The following is a 25,072-nucleotide window of genomic DNA, read 5'->3' on the forward strand; positions in this document are numbered from 1 at the left end:
AAACAAACATTCATATTTAATAATTATGCAGCTGCTTTGGCTGCAGAAAAGTAGTCCTGACGGTGTCATAACTTGATGCAAGAATTATGAAGTGTGTGGCTAAAAAGTAGAAAGAAAGCTTCTACTATCAAATACAGCATTTGCCACAGAACTTCTGTTTTCACTTCCAAAGTTTACAAAATACTCCTCTTGATTCTTCAGAATGTATGGAAAATATTTCATTGCAGTATTGTCAAGAGATTATGTTTCCATTTCCTTTTTAGTATTCTCAATAAATATTTGTCTTGTATTATATAGACTGATCAAAGTCATGGTACCACCCAAGACATGGAACAGTTCACATCTATAAATGTCACAACGTACAACCCTCAAAGTGTAACATAGACTGCAGAGTTGTCTGGAGAGGACCCTTGCTACCAGTCGCACGCAGGTAAAAAGGGATCTAGAGATATATTGCCATCCTAATCCTTACCCTCTTGACCTACACAGTTGCCTTACACAGTGGAAGCAGCAAGCTGGGACATGCAACTGGAACAATTTACTTTCAGCTAACTGCATCAGAGGAGGAATCATTTTGCAGCTTACAACGTTTTGGCTGATGGCATGCAACAAGGAACCGTGTTTTCCTGGGAAACAAACCATACTGAAATAGAGCTGGTGCTTTCAGCAGCTACCCACACTGTCTTCCACAGATACAGCAACAATGCTAGCATACTCTTGCTAATGGAAATAATAACCCACGCTCTAGACAGTACTTGATTGTTTATGAATATGAGATCATCATTTATATCTTGTTATTATGCTTAAAATTAGCCAAAGGTGCTCACTGTGAGTAGCGTGAATCCCATTGGGTTCTCCTTCTATTTTCTAACCATAGCAGCTAAGCCTTCACAACCAGGAAGACTGACTACAGAAATTTCCAAAACATCTCACATACCTAGCAATTAAAATAAACCTACTTCAGTTTGTCCTTCCTTCTGAACTAAACTCTAATATTGCCAGGATTTGATAAGAACAAATAATGAGTAGTAGCAAAATAACTTAATTCTTTTACAGTCCTTCACTTGTTATTTTTCTTTCAGAAAAGATGCTGAAGTCATCACTTGTCTTTTTGATAGCAGTCTTCCAAAGTATAAATGTCTGCCTAGTCTTCATTTCTTTGTAGCAAAGCAAATGCACATGTGTGTACAGACAACAAGCCATGAGGAAAGCTGTGAATTTTCAGCACATCTTCTACTTCCAGCATCTGAAGAATCACAGGTGGCTTCCTTATGTACCTTGGTCAGCTACAGACAGAGAAAAACACTCAGGCATCAAGTGATTGCAGAGCCTGTACCTATGGAACCTGTTCCACACTCTGACATAGTATAGCACCAGACAAGATCTGAACACCAAAGAGAAATACTGCTTCCAAAGGTCAGATAAGCCTCCAAAACATGGAAAGCTGAGCATGCATCTCAAGCAAAACTTCAGCTCCCGAACACTGCTAAAGATGAGTCCTTTACACAACACATCCTCTCATCACAAACTTCCAAACGGTAAATATTTCAAGAAAAAGCTACATTTCTTTCCTTAGCACTTTTCCAAACTATGATTATGTAACTGTCCAAGACCCTTTTAAAGAAAAATGCAGGAAATAATCAATTAAATAAAGCTTTCCATTCCTATCCAGTTAACCTTAGTAGTGTTGGGTTTCAGTTGAAAACTCAAACTCATTTGCAAGAAGCAGTAAAAGGTGATGACAAAGCTAGCAGGCAAGACTCAGCAAAATACCCCTCTGGTATTCCAGGTAGCCTCTTGTCCAGTGGATCCAGTGTACTGCCAGTGCTTCTAACTGGAAACCCTTCTGTGAGACAGCCACATACAGAACTCATTCCTTCAGAACATGAGCAGGTTCATACAAAATTATTACATACTAACCCTTACCCTCTTGGCCTGCACAGTTGACTTATGCAGTGGAAGCAGAAAGCTGGGATGTATGCCCGAAACAACTTCCTTTCATATGGATGTATGACCCATCACTTTGTGACTTTTGCCACTTGTTTACCCAAAATTACCTGTAACATCAAACTGGATCTTTTTACTTTGCAGGGGGTAGCATTGCCCAAAACAGGTGTATCAAATAGTTACTATCACAAATTTCTCTACTCAAAGAAAGAAAAATGTTTCAAAAGAAGAATTAACAGTTCAGTTAAATAAAAGAGGGTTGTACTGATGGACTTGATATACTTCTAGTTTTACATTCAAAATGGAAATACTGGGACACAGCAGCTGATTACAAGACAGTTTTCTCAATAATATACAGAACATCAACCCCTGAGTTCATTTTCCCTGGCTACTTTTCTTTCAGACCTCAACAATCTCTTCCACTGATATACCTACAGTCTTGTCTATTTCATGATATTTACATATTAGTAGAATTTAATATTCAAAAATTCAGGTGGGCTTATGCAAGCACACGAAACAACTGGCAACCTAGGAACTTCCTCTTTTTACTTCAAAGTGCAAAAAATACACAAATTTTAGAAGTATGTTATATTCCAAAATTATTTGACAAAGCATCTCAAATATATTTAGGTTGCTATTACTCAGTAGTAGGTATTTACCTATAGCTCTTGCTCTCAAGTTGAAATGACTACACAGTTTTTTCAAACAATCAAGATAATTTCAAAATCATATGATCTTCATATGATGTTGCGAGCACTGTAACAATGATCCCATTTTTAAAGCACATGAAAAATACCAGAACCTTCCAAAATTAAATATATACTTTCATGACCTTTACAGGAGTTGTTTTATAATAGATACTCCAATTCAGTGACTGTTTTTGCTACCAGTAACTTTATTCATTCATATATGAATGATTCTATTTTATTCAATGGGATTACTCATATGTAAAGTTATTTCAGAGGCAACTCATAATTTAAAATTCATAAGGAAGATGAGGTAATTAAGCAACTATAAAGGCTTTTCTATGGCTTTTTCTTTGTAAATGAATTTTTTAAACAGATATATCAGATAGAACTCTAGTTAAAAAAGTATCATAAACGAAAAAACGTATATTTTACAGTACTAATGGTGTCTCTAAAAAATCTTTAAAGAGTATTTACGTGTATTTTTCATAAAAAAATTCTAAATCCAGAGTTGTACTTAACAGTGGCAGAATTTATTTTCACTGATGAATGACTTAGTGAATTTATTTTTATTTTCTTCCTCATATTTTTATGTGTGTGTATGTGTAAATCTTAATAGTGAAACATCTCTTTGTTCTGTGTTCTGACACAATTTACAAGTACAGTAATGATATAACAGAAATTAGAACTTGGCACCATTAACATTACCGATGCACTCACCTTGTCCCCAACCACAATGTCTACTAGATACAATAAAGGTGTAGCCAAAGATTTATCCTGCCAATAAGATATAGTTATAGGTCCCATGAAGATTACTGACACTGAAGTACCAAATATGTACTGGCCTTGGACTTAGCAGATAACATGCCAGTTTTGAGACACATTCAAGTTGACAATAAATCAGTATCACAGTTCCAATAACAAGAAAATATACCTTAGAGGAATTTTTTTCTGTTAAAAAATTCCACTTTTGAGTTAGCTATTAAATTGTAATGATCATAATGGACTAGGCAGTAGGGGGTTTTGTGTCTGAAATGTGCAGACATTTTACCACAAGTTTATTTTTTAAAAACTTATGCGATTTTCAACTGCACAGTATTTTCCCCTTAAATCAATTCTGTCTTTTAAAGAAGAAAATAACCCAAACAAAAGATGTTTCAGCAGCAATTTCATTATGAGTTACACTCATTTTCTGTATCTGCCCATGCAAACACCTCCACAGCCTCCACAACTCCTCCCTTTTGTGCATAAAAAACCCAATAGTGATGGAAAGCTAAAGAGAGCAAGGTGCATAAGTTAAGTACTCCTTACTAAATTGTAAATGTATTTTTCCTCTCCCTTTCAGAACTATCTCTATGCACACCACCAGCAATTTGATTCTAAGAAGTTTGTATAAAGGGCCTCAATTTCTTGGGGTGTATGGGTTATAACCATTTTTTTCAAGCACCCTTTTGAACTTCTTTTCAATTTTCTGTTTTTGATGATAGTCATGCTGACAACTTTTTTTGGTCCATCAAATTCTGTAGTACAATTACATGAATTTACTTTTAATAAATTACCATCTTTGCATATATCAGTCAAACCATGAAGACTAAACACTTGCAAATAAAATGCATTATTAATTTAATTGTCACAGCCTATTTAGCTAGCTTCTATTAGTATTTGCTATAATATGCAATGTATCAGAGGGCAGAATCAAATTCAAAACATAAAGAATAAACTGATTATATTGTCCTAGAGAAATTAAAAAATAGCAAGCTTGCAAAATTATAATCAAGGCATTAATGTTTTACATAGGTAAGAAAACTACGTAACTTAATTTATAATATGTTTATGCCCAGAGTGATGGTTTAACATGCAGAAGAAGGATTTCTTTGGTTCCTAAAGCCATATAAAGGCATCAAACTTTCTCATAATAGGAGAGGAAAGGTGGAAAAGAAAGCAACAATGGTTTGGTATTTACTGCAGTAGTTCACGTGGCTTAAACATCCCCCATCCCCAGTGAGGGACTGCTACTAGAAATTTATATTGTTGTTGTAGCTCTGCCACTACTGTTTGATGCTGCTCTACATTAAGCTGAAGTGCCACCTGAAAAAGTATTTTCTGTGGAAAAGAAATACTCCAAAGATGGATGAAGAAATTGCAAAAGAAGAGGGCATGAAGTAATTTCCAATTCCACCTGCCTGTGCTGGAGGCAAAGCCTCCCCAGCCATGCCAGCAGGCAGGGCAGGGAGGCTGCAGGCCTCAGCAGGGCTCCTCTGCTCCTTGGGCAGCCAGAGCCTGTAAACCTGCCACCCTCCTCCTCGTGCCATGCTGGCCAGCCAGCCAGAAAGCCTTGAAGGAAGAAATGGGGAAAACAGCCACAGTTGAGAGGCCTTCAGAACAAAACACTCAAAGAAAAGCCAGCAACAACTGATTTACTTTATAGCATCCTGCTTGTTTAGGAATTCATTTCAAGATGATCATCACTAAAAATTTGCTTCTCAGACTAAGATACTCTATTTGGAAATCTATTGTATGTATCCTTTATTGTGTACATATTCACTAGGGTGATGCAAGTTATCTCTATGTTGTATTTATGATGAGTATACAGTGAGTATCCCCTTATAAAAGAATACATTGGTATTGAATACTTCCACTTATAAAATAAGCCACTAGACCAAAACATTTTATCTAATTGTTGTGCTTTGACAAGAGATTACCAAAATAAACTTTATTATTATATCTGCTTTGATGAAACTGTAATTGTTTTTTCAATGCATCACTGTGTATTTTAGATTAAATAGAATATCTCAAAACTCTTGAATAATCACATGGTAGGCAAATTCTGGTTAAGCGCTTTGTAGAGGAAATCTCCTTAAAAATAAAAGCACTACCTAAATCAGTGCTTAGTCAAACTAAGGCATATATGGGGTGTTAAAATTTAAAACCCTACTCTTAGGTCCCTCCATGATTTAAGCATGACAAACTTGTGAGGAATAGGTCTAATTGACCACAGTTTCATTGTCTTTAACAAGAAATGAACATGGCTCAGAAAGAGCTTTGCTGTGCTCTCCTACAGCTCCTATCTTTTATTTTCCTCTTTTTTCATATCAAAACCAGAAAATACGCTTTATTTATGAAAGCCTACCCCCAAAGAATGAGTTACAAGGCAGTAATACTTGAAACAGTATCAAGTATCCAGCAATGAACACCTCCATCTACCCAGGCTGAAAAAGAATATGAGATCTGTTGGCTATCCAAAACACATCAATTTTCTAGTTGGCCCAAAGATTCAGTGACATAGCAACAGCTAAGCCACAATGTGCCAAATAAATCTGAAGCAAAATCTGTTTATCTGCAAACACAGTGCCATTGAGTTTGTAAAACACAGTTATATTTTAAACCATATAAAAAATAACCTGCTTGCAAACAAAGTTGGAGAATAAGTAGCCGTGTACAGATTGAAAAAATAAATTAATTCATTTCAAAAATAGTGAAAATGCCAAATCTCTCTTCCTGCCCAAGAACACTTGAGGAAACTTTCTTTTTGATTTCTCTATGGCTTTGACCTCTTAGAAAGTAATTTTATAAACCTATGAGCATCAAGGCCAGCAAGAACAGAACAAAAAAGGAAAAGAAAACCAAAAAACCCCAAACATTTGATTTTGCACTGAGAGGCACATTTACAACTATGAAAGTTTAAAGAAAATAATATCACCTATCAAAAAAAGCCTGAAAAGCTGCAAATTCTACGCCTCTTACTTGGAATTTCTTTCTACAGACATGTCATAAGCACCACACAACATAAGAGCACTTAAAGATGCTGATCTCTCTTGGAGTTGAGGAAAAAATCCAGATGGCTTCATTGTGGGCAAGATAAATATTCTAGAAAAGATCTCCACATACTGTATAAGATACAATGAAAAAGAATTTTAAAGCAGTTTACCTTTCTTTGGGGGTGCCAACTCCGTGTTTGCCCAGCAAATGAGTATTCAAATGCTTCTTCATCACAAACGCCACCCTGTCAAACAAAGAGCAAATGAGAAAGATCTTTTTTTTTTTCTTTTTTGAGCATGCACTTGAACACATTTCATTAAAGGCAGACCTAAAAAAAAAATCCCTCCTCTGCTAGGATGTGACTTAGATTGGGGAGTCCATTCTGTAACAACAGGTTTCCCTCATTTTGCAGTCCCTTGGCTTTTCTCTTACAAGTCCCAACCATACATCACTGGTCAAAGAAAGGAAAACTTGTTTCTGCTTTCCTTTGCAAATTAGAACATTTCACACATTATACTGATAATATAGGCTATTTTACCTGAAGAATGTTGTCTGATGTTATAAAGTAATATAGTTTTAGTTACACCTTTGAATTTATTTAAGCCTTGTGGGCCCATCCTGCAGCCTTTCTTCAAATAGGTAGTTCCATTGTTTTTCATGAGAAACATAAAGAACCAGCAAAATAAGATGCTTCAATCACTGCTTATGCCTGGTCAAACTTCATTGTATTCATTATTTAATGAGATACACACAGAAACAAATTAATAGCCTTAGTTATTTTATAGCCTTGTGAAAAAGAAGGATGAAAAACATGAAGCACATGTTCATGAATACACTATCAGCAGGAATATTGTTCAAACTGGCAAGACATTCTTCAAAGCACCAACAGCAGCAACAAAACACATATTACCTGGCATCATGTTTCTACCAAACCAAACACAGATAATTTACTTTAATTTTGGTGACATACGTAATGAAACAGATAGAAGCCTATCAAGTACTATTCTTCTGCTGATAAGACCATAACATCAATTTAATTATGTCATGTGACTGCTTTAGCAATTTAGATATCAGACTGAAGCTTTAAACTAAAATGGTTTTCCCGATAAGCAAAAATTTTACTGCTGCAACTTTCAGTGTGAAAAGGGCTTGCAAACATTTTTGTTAATTATGTATTACAGCTGTCCTTCATAAAGTTAATTACTAATAGCTGAAAGGCAATAGACTCTATTTGCATATGTACATGAAAGGCATGACATATGCAAAAATATGATTTTAATTAGCATTCCATGATATGAAGGGCTACAAATCAAACTGGCATGTTATAAGATTTTTAACATTAAACGCTGAATTCATCTGGACGTGTTTGCAGTAATGGACAATGGAAGGACTGTAAAACACCAGAACTATGGGGTATAAGAGCCACAAAAGCAAAGACACAGTACTTTTCCTTTACAATTATGTTAATTTAGCTTTTCTGTGTCTGATCTTCTTTGGGCACTTGTACATTATTACAGAGAATCTCTCTTGTGCATCCCTTAAGGTGTAGGAATATAATACTGTCTTATTTAAATGATATAAATTTCCTTATTTGTTACAAAAATACATTAAAAAAGTATCCTAAATACTTTTCCCTACCCAACTTATTACTATGGCATCATAACCATTACAACTGTGAATAATCTATTATACCATTACCATCATTACTATGCAAGTGTCATCAAAATTACTGTACATAGGGAAAATCATTGTAACAAAATAAAAAAATGTATTCCAATAAAAGCATAAGGCATACAAAATGTACTGCCTTTGCTTTTCAACAAAAATACTATTTCCACCAAGCTGTGGAAGGTACCAAACGTATTTTCATTTAGTAATACCTGCATTTCCTGTTACAAACTTCCATTTTTCCCCTTCTCTAAAAGAAAAATAAACTCAGTGAAATTACTGTGAAAGGCCAATGTGCAATCAGAGTGGTAAAGGGATATTTTGCTATTTGCATGGAATATAAAGATCCCAACCAGCTACACAATATTTGCAGGGAAGCACTTTTTGGTTTCTGAGCCTGTTTAGTTAAAGCTGCCAAACAAAGGCTCACCATTTCATATAGCACACAACTGCAGGGGGTACAGACAGACGTACCTTTCTGCAAAATCAAAGACAAAGGCCTTGGTAATAACATGAAGCAATTAATCTCACATTCTGCCTCCTCTCTGTTGCATCTATGTTCTAGCAACCATTTTGCTGCTGTTACACAGCACAAATAAAAAGAACCCTGATTCAGTTTGGGTTTCAGCACCTGCTAACATTTTAAGCTTTTCATGTAAGGCTCGAAGGCCTCAGACTTGAGGAGTGCCAAAAGCCTCAGTGCAAGTCTGGAGCACTCTGCACAGCTCAGGGCAGCTCCCCACCTTACAGAACCAGACCTTAAAAATAAAAGCAGAGTTGCTATTTTAATAAGAAATTGAGAACAAGATAAAATATCAACAGAGACAGGCATTATTAAAACAAGAGGCAAAGTCTTAACAACCTTGTTTGGATGCTGAGTTTGAGGACTACCCATTAAAAAAACCAACAAACAAACAAAAAAACAAACAAAACCACAAAGAGAAACAAGTAAAAACTATTTTGTTTTGTTTACCAAATCTTGCAGGTGATTTTCAGAGAGTTGGTAGCAGTGTTTGCTGGCTTTACAAAAGAAACACAAAAATGTTTTCCATACATTCAGTAACTCTAGGTTTTGATGTAATTAATGGCGTAGTAGTAAAAAAAATTAATGGGTTTATCTATGCTATTTACCTCTGCTGAGGTAAATCAGTTACTCCCAAGCTACTGCTAGAATAGACATGACTTAGCCTTGGCCTTTTAAATTAATCTTAAGAGAAGTCTGACTGGCACCTACCTAAAAGTACTCACTGAGTGAATGCTTTCAAGATATATTGCACTGATGTATCTTCAATCAAAGGAATCTTTCCATCAGCAATTGAAAAGCACCAATTCAGGCTTCGACAAACTTCTCATTTCTTGTTTTTAATTCTAGTGAAAGTATAAACATTCAAATGCTAAAAACTAACTAGTTTCAGAAGCGCATCAAAAGGGAGTAGAAAAAGCCTGTCATCAAACCAACTCTACTGTTTCAAATATGTGCAAACCAGGCCATACTAGAGGCCTGGAACCAGTTTTACAAACTCTAATCTGGACAAATTCGTCCTCCACCCACATGAAGACAAGAAGTCACAGCCCAGCTGCTCCACTGTGGGTCAGGTCTCAACAGGCAGAGATGTGCAGCCTATACATCCATGCCATGGTCACTGGGAGTTCCCTTCATTTGGTAGGAAGACTATGAGAAGCCTCCTCTGAAAGAGGAACGAGGTGAGTAGGCAGGATTCCTTTTGCTGCAGTAGCATTGTGTTGGGTTAACTTTTTTATGATTTTCAACTACTCTGGCTTTAAAACCAGCAACATCCTCAGTCATACACTCTATGTTGAAACTACAGGATAAATTAAAGACCAATTGAAAAATTACACAGAGCTTTAGGACAGCATCTTCATTCCCTATAGACAACTTTTTCCACAAAAACTATAAATAAAAATCACTTCAAATCATATGAGCACCTTTCCCAAAATAAGTTCGCAGAATATTCTGGTTTCCTTTTAGAAGAGTTGTGGTTTTTAGGAACGTGACCATTCATATTCCATGGCAATCTTCAAACAGTATTTGGACTCTCTCAGAATGTCTGTAACTGATTTAGGAGCCTCTATAGATTTGTCTTCAGATAAAAGCACATTTTAAAGTACAAAAGAAACAAAGGGACTTCTAATTCTGGGAATAGAGAAACATATTGGACAATCTTTACTTCCACATTTTATTCTAGTGTAATACAAATTTTTCAGCGTGTTCAATGTTTATCATCACAGTACTCAAGGAATAGGAATAATCTGTCATGTATTGTCTGTTTTCTATTTTCTCTGTGGGGAGAAAACTGTTCTCTGTGAAGTATCTTGCTTTGAGAGGGCAAAAGATTCTAAGTTTTATTATGTTTTGAATCCATAATAGCTCTTTCCCTTTGAATAAGTACATCATTGGGTTAGTGAAAAGCCTAAAAAAAACCACCCAGAACCAAACACACAACACACACACACAAACCAAAACAAGCATTCTAGGCCATAAGGCCACAAAACCTGTAATTTCCTGCGTGTTTACCAAGTGCCTTGACCTAGGAAGGAGCTACATGTTACCTCTACCAGAAAGTCACTCGAAGCCATGGTGACAGAGCAGTCATCTTCTAACTGCTCATAACTGTTAAGGAGAGCCAGCCCAGGAATTTATTTTTGTGGGACTCCACAAACAAGGTATCGAGCAGCTGAAGAGCAATTTTAAATCACTTCTTAGTGGATACATTGCTCTCTGCAATTGCTCTTGGAGAATTTATCTTACAGACAACAAGGTTCAATGACAGCAGAAAAGTCCAGGAGAATAACAATGAATATCTAGCCTTTATTCATATTCTCAATATCCTTTACATCTCCTTTGAAGTGTCCAAAACCTCTTTATACACAAATTTAACTCTGAGAATACAGGTAAGCTAGTGCATAACCCAAGTGCATAGGATGTTTTAAAAAGTTGCTTGAGAGCCTTTAAAATAACCAAAATCAAACACATAGACAAATCCAAGAATTTAGTGCTTTGTTTTAGCATAAGTTACAGGCATATAGAAAGGATAGAATGTTTTACCATTTTGGATGAATTGCTGGGATATCTGACACCATCAAGGAATAATAAGAAATAGGATCTCAAACTTTTATACATCATCACAGAATACAATGAAATAATATATTATCCTGTTCACATCAGATTTTGTTTTCTATGATCTGTCCTTCAATTTCTGTCCTCGTATCTCCACATGAGGCAAGAAACCAGAAAATCGAGGCAAGCTTCACAGATGATGCCAAGAGGGGGGACTGGGATATGTTCAGGCAAGTAAATAACAATGTGGAATCTATGGTTCTTACCACCTTAACGAAGCATTCTTGTTCTTACTGTGTCTCAAAAAACCCTGGAAACCCTAATTGTTTGTAGTTGAATGTGTGGTTCACATGGAGTCATGCCAACAGGGGTAACAACCAGTAGGAGAGAGAAAAAGTGCATTTTCTCAAGAAATACCAGGACGTGCATAGATTTCAGAACGTTCAATGAAACTTGTATATGCAATTACAGATTTTTGCATGCACTTGAGTTGGGCATGTTGTACCCATAAAAGTAGAACTTCTCATATTCAAATCAGCACTTAGTCAAATAGTATTTAAAGAGTACTTGAACTAAAAATTTCAAGTTTTCAAATTCTCCAAATTATATAAAAAAGTTGCTACCCAAATCTCATGTCTCCACCAGGATTTATTCAGCAGGTTAACTTCAGGAATAAGAGCACAGAGGCAGATGCAGAACTGTCCAGAAAGCAATGGTTTTCCATGAACAAGTAAGCTTTTCTTTCCATGCATCAAAAGTCTAAATTCCTGAGAATTTCTTCAAGTCCATCATTTTTGGATGTTTGCTGATTCTGAAGGGTCCAGACTGGGGCTCTGATAACTCTCTTGCATGACTGCGCGCAAGGGACTCAATTTAAAAGAAAGTATCTGGCAGAGCAGAGTCTGGTGTGGAAGATATCCTGTAGTCTGAAAGGCTTCATGCCCTTTGTGACAAGATGTCAGGTTCAAGTAAATATCTGGCAGGGCGAAGTCTAATGTAGAAAACATCCACATATCTGAAAAACTTCATGCCCTCTATGACAGGACGTCAAGTCCTAGAACCCTGCACAAGAAAGATGAGGCTTTCTCCAGACTCATTTACTAGCCAAATAAAGCAGGTCTTATTACTTCCAAATAAAGGAGATGGTTATCCTTTGTAAGCTAAAAAAAAAATCTATAACGTTCTAAAAGGTTAACAAGCCATCACGCAGTCTGCGGTGCTGAGAGCGCAGTGACACGCTGCCTTCTACTCCCTGCTGACCCCATGTGTCAAAGGAGGATATGGCTGCTCTATGCTCCACCCTCACCAACACCAGTAATTAAACTGAGAAGCAACACATATCCATGCATCCACATCTTCAGGTGTGTGTAACCTGGAAGAATGGAAAATTCAAACTTTTCCTCTTGAAAAGAGAAACCAAAAGAGGTAAATGAAGACAACGTTGCCATCACTAACAAGACAAGAACACAGATTACCATGGGAAGATATCATGGTAATTCAGGGAACATAAAGACCAACATAACTTTTGAGTTTCTGAGAACTATCAGCCTTTATTGCTTCAATTTTGGGTGGCTTTTAGGGTGTTGTTTGGGTTTGGGGTGGCAGGGGGGTTTACTATTTTCCATGCAACAACCAGGTATGTTTCTTAACTATTTATTAGCTTATTTTCCATGGAGAAGTTTTGCTACTGAAGTTTAAAACCCAACATTTTCAAGTGTTTTTTATGTTACTATGAAATCATCAATGCAATGAGTACAACCTTTTCTTCTAAAAATACCTCATCTCTTTTTTACTGTTACTTGTAACAAGCTAGCAATGAAGCCCAGCTGCCCAAAAAATAAAGATAACAACTTGTATCATCAGAACACCTGCACACAGCTAGCACCCATGGTAGACTTGAGTATCACAGCAGCTACTGTTCCTGCCTTGCTTTGAACAGGATGACAGACAACAGGATTGTCAATGTGCTGTTCAATGACCTGCATCAATCTCAAGAATAATTTACTGCTGTATCAGACAGATCATTATGGATGAGTTGCACGCTATCAATCAATCAATCGACTGTGTTGCTCCTGCATATTCCTGCATCTATCAACCAGAAGAGAGAGACATCCCTCAACATATTCTTGTTGCTCTCTGCCACCAATCTGCTATTCTCAAGATGGCAAAGAATTATTAGCCCCATGGCCATAAAGTAGTAGCAACTGGCACAATTATCTCCTCTTACATATTCCAGCAGAAGAGACCTGGGTACAAAGAGCAAACTAAATAAAACAGAAAACATCGTCTACTGTTCCACTCAAGCTTGTCTTGTCATCAGAAGTTGTTGAGTTTTCTCAACATCCCACTTTTAAGAGATATATGTTATAATATAAACCATCCAGGACAGAAATTTAGTCTGTAATTGTGGCAAAAAAAAAGGAATTCACTGGCAGTATTTGTATCATTTCCTCCCCCATGAGGGAGCTCACTTACCTATGTGCCTCACCTTAAGTTACTTATTTTGTAACTGAAATCAAAAAGGTTTCCTGCCAGTTAGCTCAGGATCCATTCTGAACTTTTTTTGGTTTGAAGGTATTGCGTAGAAGTGTTTTATTTTAAATCCAAAACTACTCTTCAATGACAGCTGGAGGAATAAGCCATGTCCAGCCAGTGAAAATTATTAACACAAAAGTGAGTAGAAATTTAAGAGTGGAACTGTGAACTTTTATATTTGAAGACACAATAACAAGTGTTAAATGTAAGTAAACAAATGGCATTCTGCTTTCATTTGCTTGAAGAGTAAACTTAAAATAGCTAAACGGTGGCAAAACTGTTAAAGTCGGGTGTTCCCTCTGTCAGAAAATCACCTTACAAATATATGAGAAAATTAGTACCACTACAAGAAATGTTTGTTTCAATATTCAGAGAAGTTAATGAATGTTAAGTGATAATGGTAGACAGCAGCAGTACGTAATTAGATTTCTAAACACATCTTACCAAATCACTTCTAAGCTAAAAGAATCACATGTTCTATTAATTTTCATTGGTTATTGAGCATCTGTAACTGTCACCTCTAACAGGTGTTTGGTAATCTAACAGCTGCACAAAGCACTAAAAAAAAAAAAAAAAAAAAAAAAAAAAAAAGAAGAAGAAAAAGACAGAATCACAATGTGCTTTCTCTAGCACCTAGCACTGCTATCAACCTCTCAAGTCTACCAGAATGCAGAACCTCTTTTCCTAAAGTCTGAAACGCAACCTTAGGTTTGGTGTTGGGAGTGCCTTGCATTAAAGGGAGATTAATGCACACATCCAAAACCAGGATATCACCAGAAAACACACTTGCCATGCTACATGAAGCTGCAGAAATGCTTTAAACATAAATGAACACTTACATCTGTAAGCATTGTGATCCAGAATAGTGCTTCAGCAACCTTGCCACCAAGACACAGTTTATGTCTTTTCTTTTTTCATGATTTGTATATCCAACATTCTTATAACTCTGATTCCTCCCTTTTCCATTCTTTCCACTTTCTTCAGTACTGGCTTGTCTTCCTGCTCATGACTGAGTCCATTTCCTAGCATGCTCAGGACTCCAGATAAAGAATTTGATGCACTAGGCATCAGTTCTGCATATCATAATTTAGCATCTGGAAAGAAACAGCAGGATAAACAGGATAATATTTGAAGGCAGAAATTGTCCTAAGTAGATTCAATCTTTTGGGTGGGTCAGGTGAACCACATCTCTAGGTGCCCTGAGAGGAATTTTGAAATACTGGACTTTCTACAGACAGTTTGTAAAGAGCTCCCTAGTGATCCCAACCAGCAAAGTCTGTGCCTTTTGAAAGTGCAAGAAACAGAGTATCTCAAAATAAGGATGTTCCAATGACTTTCTACTTAAAAATAGAATTGATAGAGCCAAACAAATATATTTAATATCTTGCTATTCCTAAATAGAAAGTCACAATTGATGTAGCTTTTTCCTGATGGCTCAGAAATCACACAGCAGACTGAATTACCAGGTTTATGCAGAGCTTCTAGAGGAAGGGCTATCTTGAGAATGAAATTCTCCTCATCAAAAGAATCTACTGCTGCCTGTCTTTAAAGGAAATCAAAACAAATCTAAAGATAGTTGATTTGTCGACTAGAAAACACACAGGGCCTGCAGTAGCAGTGCCACATACATAACTCAGTCAATTCTGCAGCTACAGTGCCTGTGGTCTTTTGAAAAGTTGAGAGGTACCAAGAAAGGAATGAGATGAATAAATTGGTCACCATCTGATGACTGAACTGCTCAGAAGTCATACACAATCAGAAGACACACACAATTTTTATTGACAATTTCCCCACAATTTGAAATGCTGCTGGTGATAGATGGTGGCTGGAGCGAAGACTCTGCAGTCTGCTTGATCTGTGAGAGTAGTGAGAATGTTGCCCTAGGTCTTTGCCTGACATAGAAAAGCAAGTGCTGGTTGATTTGTTTATTCCCGAGACTTAAACTCAGCTGTAAAACACATCCTTTTTGCCTTACATCCAGGCATTCCACAAGACTGTTTGACTGCAGGTAGAAAGCAAAATATTTCAGAATATCTTTTTGCCAAAGTAGCTGCATAAAAATAGTAAATCTATGACAGCAAGACCTAATCTGTAACCATCAGTAGTACCGTCCACATGCATGAACCTTTAACAAAAGGCTGGTGGAATCAGAACTGACTGGCTCCAGCCAAAGAAATCAAAAGGCTATCATGTGGATCAGATCAGTTTCAACCCACAAAAAATGCATCTCATACTTGTATCCCCATTAATAAGCTTAAAGCACAAGGATGGTTCGTTCCGTCTTTCCTTGTCCAAGGGCTCTTGGGCTCGGCCATTGCTACCTCAGGGACTAAGAACCACCTAACACTGTGTCATCAGGCCAACCTAACTCCTGACAAGCACGTCTGATTAATGTTTGATTTTTCTTTGTTGGAAGACATCTTTGTTAGCACCTGAGCATAAGTAAAAGCTCAGAGCCTTCATTTTCAACTGGCATCTCAGTCTCTCAGATATTCCCATTACAGCCATGCCCAGCTCTTCCCAAAAGTGGAGTGTTGCAACAACGTCCTCCTACCTCTGAAGAAGGAGGCTGACTGAAGGAAGTAACAGTGTCTCTCAGTGCAAATCATGATATACAGACCAGATAGACTGTTATGCACTGTCCAAGTACTATAGACCTAAAAAACTCTCTCAAATTATGGCACTGATCATAGAGGATGCAGATGATATGAAGAGCAGCACAGAAGTCTATCCAAGTAAGAATTACAGCTGTAGCAGTGGTGTTACTCCACTTATCCCGTAAAAAAATGCTAACACCTCTCATCACTTCCGTCACATACTTAGCAGGGGAATCACTGAAGCTGCCAACCACAGTCTGGTGTTTCTCAGGTTTTCCTGTGATGGCCAGCAGGAGTCACTGCAGAAGTCCAAAGCCAGGACTGAAGGATTAGGACTACTCACCTGAAATATAAATTACTAAAGCAATAAAGACAAAAAAAACCCCACTGAATTTAGATGGATATTTTATACACACACACACAAACACATACACACAGAATCAGCCCACATTTGTGCAGTCTGGTAAGGATCTTGCATGCTCTTGGTGTGAAGACTGTCACCAGTCTGGAAAAAACACAAGAATATAGATCAGACAAATCAGTACAGTCATAAAGTTGATATCTGTGACACAGCAGAAGATGTTCTCTGGCAAAGATTGCTCCAATTCCAGCCAGCATCTGAGATTAACTCTGACCATTTCTGGCCACAAATCAAACATGAGAGTTGTAGGAACTACATAGGTACCCAGTGGAACTGAGAAAAAAAAAATCTTTGATCTTAAGAGCCTGGAAAAACCTACACACACATGCTGAGTGTACCTATGAACAAAAAAGTGAAGGAGAAATCAGTATATTTTCAAACAAAAGGTATGCTATCTAAAAGAAAAGAAGAATTTACAAACTATCCAAAAAGATGCAATAAAAGGAATGTATATTGCTAACAGGAAAAATTACAGAACTTCAGTTTTATATACAAAGGGACAGCCTGGTCCTATAAAGAAAAATAACCATGTCTAAAAAAATATTTTTTGAGTATCTTCCTGAAATGAAGTTTCAGTTAAAGGGGTTTTCCTTCCTAATCCATGCTATCATTGCAACCACAGCCCCATAAAGCCTCATGTCAAGTGCCAGCACAAAATGATGGGATTCCACAGGTCCATTTCAGTAGGAGGGGAACCAGACAGCACAGGTGGCACCGGTACCAAGGCACGCCATGGTACTCCAGTTTATTCAGTATTGTGTCACATTTTGATTTCCATGAATGGGTTTCTGTTAGAGCACTAGAATTTAACATGTTCACAACTGATACATGTCCAAATGAGCATTCAAATATGAATTATCTGTATTTCCTGGAGGTCACTTACAGCCATGGAACCACCAACATGCAATTCTCTGCATAGCTTTGTAACAAGGAGCCAACACACTCCCCACTGTTTAACCCCTGACACCCACAAACCTTGCTGCAGGAATGAGCTGCACCAGGACAGTTTGCAGCTGAGAAAGGCCTCAAATTTTAGGTAGCTTAAAAACATTCTGCAGAGATTAAATACATACAAATTTCTTTGACATTTTATGTTAATGTCAAAGAATTATTATATTAATAGAAATAAACAAACAAAAAAAATCCAACAAATTAAAGGATCGTTCTGTTTCTTTACAATTTCTCAGATTAGCAGGACTCCTCTCAAAAAACCCCATTATTTACTACATGAAATATCTGTACCTGGACAGACACGGAGACAGAAATAGTCTGATCAGTGTGCAACTTTTATAACACTGAATAGCAGGCAATGTTATGTACAACACATAGCTGAATGGATGGATGGAATTGATTTTATAAAGGAGTAACAAACAAAATAGTCCAAAATATTAACTGATAAACACATGCTGGGGTGGAAACAACCTATTATAAAATTACTGTAAAGACCCTCAAACTGTTCAAGGGAGAAAAAAGTCCAATTTTCCACATAACCTAAGAGCTCTGAGTTTTCTGATTATAAGATCCAAGGAACCTGTAAACCCAAGGCTCTAATTTTCTTATGGCGACTGCGTAATATTTTGCAAAGTAAAATTGACTGAGATGGAAGCTATTTTGCATGGTACAGTGGCGATGGCTAACAAATGAGAGTTTTGTGGGCTGAATGTTAGTCCCCTGCCTCATCTGCCACCCCTAATGACAGCAGCCACCTGCTGTTTTATTGTCACAGCTGGAGCCGGTTCACACTCCTTGGTGCTGAGCTCTGCCCATGAGCGCCAAGCTCTCGCCTCGCCTCATTACTTTGATGAACTTTTTATGGTCAGCACCCATGAAGACCTCATCTAGGACTATACAACCTAGATCGGCTTCAGGGAGTGCTTCCAGCTAGCATGAGGTGATAATACACAGTGACACCATGGCTGCTACTGCCTGTCACTTAGGCCAGTCACTAGACTTCTGGCTCTACAGGGCCCTCAACAGGTAAAATGCCACGAAATTCTCCCTTACAACCAAGCTCACTCCCTTTCTTTTCACATTGCAATGTAGAGAGATCATATCCTGCTACCAACATTTAGCTTTTCAAAGATAGATATTACAATAAAAAATGTATCATGCTGTTTATTGCATATAACTACAGACAAGAAATTTCTACGTTCCTTGAACATAACCCTGTTGCCTTCCTAAAAAACAAAGCAAGCATGAAAACCATACTACAGCTTGATTAACACCACCAAAGAGGAGGAAAAATAATTACATATGTATATTGCAAAAGGACCATTTCAACTTAAATGAGCAAAAGCACAGAACAAAGTTAAGCCAGTCAAATCAAATTATTAAGCAAATGAATTCACAGTGGAGAGTGATACATGTTACTTCCCTCTCACCTAAAAACCCCCACACTTAAACATTGATTAGATATGATATTTTCTGAAATCCAGATAAGAACAAAGAAAAGCCTTTTACATCTTTTTTTCTTAATCTGAACAGTCTGTAACTATTTTCTGCTAATTTAAAAGCAAATAGAATCATCCTTTCCTTTTCAATTTTTTTGTACTAACAAACATTCTGAATCTCCTAAGCCTGTATACAGTTTTAAACTTCATCAGAAATTCTTTTATTGACGCATTTGGAGCAAACTATTTTATGCTTGATCACTGAAATTTAACCCCAGGTTTACTTTCAGCAGCAGAATAATTATTTTGGTGTCAACAGAGCTTTACATTTGCCCATATTTACATATATCATTAAGATTAATATATGTGCTATTAATAATAATTTCATTAACATTCTGAAATCATCAAATAACATTTTGACTTTTGAATGGCTGTAGGCTATTATAAGCCTAAAAACCAGAACATTTTCAGTATTCATTGTGTAGCAATCCAGCTGATCAGTTTTGACAAATTCATGCAATGTTATAAGCCATTAAACTTAATTTAGTTTCACTTAAAAATTCCACCTAAAAATAAAAAGCAAACTGTCTTTTTTTGTACAGACAGTATGATTTCTAGCAGTTGCCAGCTCCCAGGATCCTCCAAAAAGAAACTCGAGTTTTATTTCTTTTATTGAAATGTTTTAAAATTTATCGAGGAGTTTTTGAAAAAATATTTTTGAGACCACTGACCTAGCAAGAGTAGAAAATCTCTAATATGTTACAGTGCAATAGAGCTCCTCTTGACAAGGGACAGTGCTGCAGAGACACTGTGCTTCCCATAAGACTTCTACAAGAAATGGAAACTTAAAAATGTGTTGCTGAGCACAGGTTATGTCTGCTGCATTTCAGAGAATTTACACATGCCCTTCTTTATGAGTGCTCTCCAAGTTTCACCTAAACTGCAGTTGAAGAGATAGAAGAAAATAATGATGCAACAAAGATTTCTATTCTGCTGAAAGCTGAGCACCATCCAGACTGTCCTGAAACATTAAAGAGGCCACGAGAACACAAAGAACCTTGCATAATGAGGGCCTAAAACATATGACCAATCCCAAATATCAACAATGCAAATTTCTCTACCACTACAGTTTCTGAAAGTGCTTTTCTTCTGCACAAGTTCAAGAGAACTTCCTGTGAAATACAGTGACAGATCGCATCCTTCAGAGAATCCAACAACAGAAAATTGCTTTTAGAAAAAAAAGGGATTACTTTCTTAGTGCAGGGTAGATATTATGAAATGGACAAACTTCCTCAGTGGAACAATTAAAGGTTTCAACAGAACAATCTCCTAAATGGTGCCAGTAATTAAATAATAATAGCTGAGAGATTTATTCTTTTTTTTTTTTTCAAACCAGAAGTATGTCAGCAGTGGTATGTGTATTGCATGCTTTGTGATATAGCACACTTAATAATTTTAAAAGTTTCATTCTTCTTTTTTATCAGTCACTAATTCATAAAGAAAATGCTCCAAAACAACAAGTAGCTAGGCATTTATTGTCCTATTATAAAGGAATTTGTTAAAGGATGCATAGCTATCCAGACTACCTATATTTGCTCCCTGTCTTACAAGCAGGTAGCCTGCATAAACATATAAGTATTTGGAAATACTTTTCCTTTGTAACACTGGTTTGCCTTGGCATTATGACTGTGTTTTAGACTTGTACTCTAAAATATAACTTCAATTTACCCAGCACTTACAGTTCACTGGTCTGTAATTGTTAATATCCTTCTATTTTCCACCAATTTTAATTTTAGTCACTGTTATTTAAAGTTCATTTTCCATGCCCTTTCAATTGTGATTTTTTTCCAATGTGACAACAAACCTGTCAATTCTGATGGTGACTTTCATTAGAATACAAATGAGCCAAACTTTTTTAAAGAGAAGTTATAAAAACTTATGAGACAATAACAAGGTGTGGTCAGTGTAAAGATGAGCTGCATGTGAACAGACAGTCTGGAGGTGATGGGATTTGTATCCAATTACTGATCTTCTGAGCTATTCAGCCCCCTGAACAATAAAGCTGATCCCTTAACCCATCACCAGCTGGTCATGCTACTGCTTTCCAACATTGATGAGGAAAAGGGAAACACCTTGCAATTTCTATTTAAATCTTCACAATAAGGATGCTCATGTTGGAAAGTCCCCAGACCTCTTTTCTCATCTAAAGGATCCTACAAAACGAGGAATAGGCATATAAAATTATTTGGCTTAACGTAAATATTCTGTCTTCACTATTTACTCCAAGCACACAAAGAAAATTTCAATGTACATATTTTCCTAGCACTGAATAGAAATAAATGTCAATCCTAAAAAATGGCTACACTTCTATGCCTGCTGTTAAAGAAAAAGATATCCGTATGAAGGATATCAGAGACATTGTTGAGGAACTACTCACCCTTTAAAAAAATATTACCTCTGTAATACTGCCAGTGCCAGTGTCAGGCTGGGCAATTAGCCAATTAAGTGTGAATAAGAACTGCCAAGAAACTATTTTATTTTAGCCTCAGAATATTTGTGCATCTGTGAGCTGGTGTGTTTGTGTTCATGCATCAGTGGAATCTGGTTGCTCATGCCAGGTTTTCTTATCACACTTTTCTGCCTCTTTGAACCTGCACATTCCTGCAATACAAAATGGACATGTGTCTGCTGATAATGTCAACATATCTAGGTTCACAAGGAGAGATTTTGTATAACTAGATCTAAAGTAGTCTTTGTATTCATTACCTGACCCTGTCTGCCAACACAAGGCCAGAAGAGTGGAAGAATCCAATACTGCAAGCTCCTCTAGGATTTGTTAAAAGACAACAGGTGTGGAAGAAATTAGCATCGACTACAATATCCCTGACCAAACACTCTCCTAGAAATCCCATTTTTATATGTCATCTGAAGGAAATCCTCTCTTCTCAGTTCCAACTGGATTCAATGGGGTGCTGAGAGTATCCTGTTATCTCCTCAATTTAGATCTCATTATGTTTTAGACTCCTACATCCATTTAGGAAATCCACTAGGAAATATCAGTACAAAATATATCACAAGCACTCTGACTAGGGCTACAGCATAGAAAACCTGAAGACATAACCAGATTTCTATTTTTTTCTATTTTTTTTTCTTTTTTTTTTCAGGAAGGGAAGTGGGTAAGATGATATGCAGACCTACCAACTGCTAGCCTTTATCTTAATTCAATTACAAAAATCAAGAAATCATTCCAAATATGGATCCTTCAACAGTTGTGTTACAGTTATTCAAAATTAAAACCAATGCAAAAAAAGATATGCACAATTTACAAATCAAAACTGAGCAGTCCCAATTACAAACAGAAATATGAAAAACCCTTTCACAACATTTCAGAACACAGATATTACCTGGCATTGAAGTTACCTTCTTGAATACCTATTAGAGAATTTCACAAATCTTAACACTACTGACAATTCATGCAGAATTTACCATCACTTAGACTAAAACACATCCTACTTTTCAAGACATGTTTAAACAGCCTTGATGAAAATGAGTAATGTTGTAAAATCATGAGTATGTTTGCTTATTTTAAGGCCAGTCAAAGTTATTACCCAATACTGCTGCCTCTAATCAGGGATTATGGAGGAAGGATGGGTACGAGTTAGTAAAAATGTCACTGATCACACAATCACAGAATATGCTGAGTTGGAAAGGATCCTAAAAGCCTTCAAACTCACCATCTCTTTCACCACATGACATAAATGAAGTTGTGTGAGTGACAACTGTCCTTACACAAGGATTCACAGCCAAGCCTACTATTTTCCTAATAAATCCCACCAGTCTGGAAAGGAAGAACACCATGCTAGCTACAGCACAAATTAACCCCTGGACTGGTAGAACATGTAACAATTGCTGTGCCTAAGGGTGAAGCTGGCAGACCAGTACACCATGACACACTGAAGATTCAGCTAACTGGATTTTCTATGTCCCCAGTAGCTGTGCTGTGGAGAAACCTGCAGGAGGTTGGCCTGCGGGAGGGCCAACCTTACTGCTCAAGGACTCTGCCTGAAAATAACTGGTTTTCCCTCAATGCTATTTTCTGTGGATCCCCTCAGCTGGAGATGTTTAGATATGGCACACATCAGCACCTCACTCTTCCCTCCTCTGGGACATAACCATGAACAGAGAAGGGACCAACATAACCTACGCATCCTTGCCCTTGTTTTTCATACACTCCATGATAAGGGGAAAGAAAGGCTAGCAGGCAGTCAAAGACAGAAGTGAACAAGCAAATTCTTTCAAGTATTTTTCAGATTAAAATGGAATTCCCTTTCTCAGCATTCTTCTTATGTTTTGCTACGAACATCTGTAGCTCTTACATTTGCAGTTGCCAAAGGATTCTGCTTTTTCGTATCACTTTGGTAAGCATAAACATAGCATTTCTTCTTACCTTTTTGTAGATGCATCACTAAAAATCATATCATAAAGCATTCAGATATTGTTTTTCACTCCAGCAACAAGACAAATTAAACTGAAAATATTAAATTTTAAATTATTTTAAAATTAAAAAAAAATCTTTTGGTTTCCAACGTATCTCTAAATTAATGAAAGCCTACTTCCTCCCAAGAAGAGAGCAAACAAGTGTAGGTTTCACTACAGTACATATGATCTAGATAACAAGGTCTAATCATAACATATTTATCACCATCTAGCATTTGGCTTGTATATGATGTCCACAGGCACTTGTAGTGATAGCTGTCAAACTGCATTCTTTTTCTGGCATAAAAGAGCATAACAACAAGGACAAGCAATGGAGTGCATTACAGAGTAACAACACAGCCTGGAATTTAGCCCATAGTAAAGAAACAGTCAAATTCATTATCAACCTCAATGATGGAGGCTCATGTGCACAGTGGCAGAATATTTCAGAAGTCACTGAGCTTCTTTCTGCTAAAGATGCTAAAAAGTGTTTAGCAATAGCATTCCATTTTCCTCTCCTTTCTTTTGCACCGTAACAGATATCAGAAAACCTTAGTTATACTAAGTATATTCCTGTAGAAGAAGGTCTAAAAGGGCATGATTCCTCCTGCCCAAAATTCAACTGCATATTCCAACAGTATATGGTCCACCAGCAAATGAGTAAGTCAAACTACTTGTGCTTAAATTGGAGGTTCATGTCTCCTTGGCAGTCATATGTCAGAGCTCATGAATCATTCAGAAAAGTCTTGGGTTATTGACAGTGCAGAGAAAGGCTCCTATCCTTTACAACGTTTCTGAAGACCAGAGGCCATAACTGGAAAAACATACTAAGATTTACCTGTCTTTCTCAGATCACACTTTCCTTCACTTCTTTTTAATAGATCATTACATTTATTTATTAGTCAAGTTCCTGACAAATGGTTGTTTCCCCATCCTTAAATTCTGTAGTGAATGCTTAACAGGTAAACAATATATAGTCCTTTTCTGAAACAACAAAGTCCCAAAGCAACCTTGCCAGCACCTAATAAAGCCAAAATCACTAACTCCGTTACTCCAATAATTCCCTGGGACGCAATGCATGTTTGTTCCTGAGAACCTCTTGCTAAAAAAATAAAAATAAAGAAAGAGAGAGAGAGAGAGAGAGATAATCAGGTGATCTGGTACCCAAAGTCAGTTTTATCCATTTGTAGTTGCTCAGCAGGAAACTGAAAATAGAAGACACTAATCCTAAAAATCAGAGGGCGGCATGCCAGAATGAACACATCGCAATTCTGAGCTGTATAAACAGAGACAAGTTAAAGGGCATCTAATCTTTAAATTCTCTAAATTAGTTACACTAAATGCTATACTAGTTAGACTGTTACACTAAATCCTTAAAATAAATATTATTTAGCAAAGGCCATGACAACTTGTGCTGCATTTGTAAACCCCTGTCCACCTGGAATAGGATCAAACTCATTTAGTATTCTTGAAAGCCTGTTCTAAAAAGTAAACTTTGTATTATTATTATTATG

At 36.8% G+C, this 25,072-nt stretch overlaps 1 protein-coding gene across 2 annotated transcripts in view; it reads right to left on the reverse strand.

Annotated features, from left to right (window-relative positions):
- The window catches only part of ZNF407 (zinc finger protein 407), a 335,063-nt gene that overhangs the window by 196,854 nt on the left and 113,137 nt on the right, over positions 1 to 25,072 (reverse strand). For both annotated transcript variants that reach the window (XM_036406756.2, XM_036406755.1), the window contains exon 4: positions 6,562 to 6,636. In XM_036406756.2, coding sequence (XP_036262649.1) covers positions 6,562 to 6,636 — 75 coding nt within the window. The remainder of the gene's footprint in view (positions 1 to 6,561; positions 6,637 to 25,072) is intronic.

This window comes from Molothrus ater, chromosome 1 (genome assembly GCF_012460135.2).
Source record: "Molothrus ater isolate BHLD 08-10-18 breed brown headed cowbird chromosome 1, BPBGC_Mater_1.1, whole genome shotgun sequence".
Classification (NCBI taxonomy): domain Eukaryota; kingdom Metazoa; phylum Chordata; class Aves; order Passeriformes; family Icteridae; genus Molothrus; species Molothrus ater.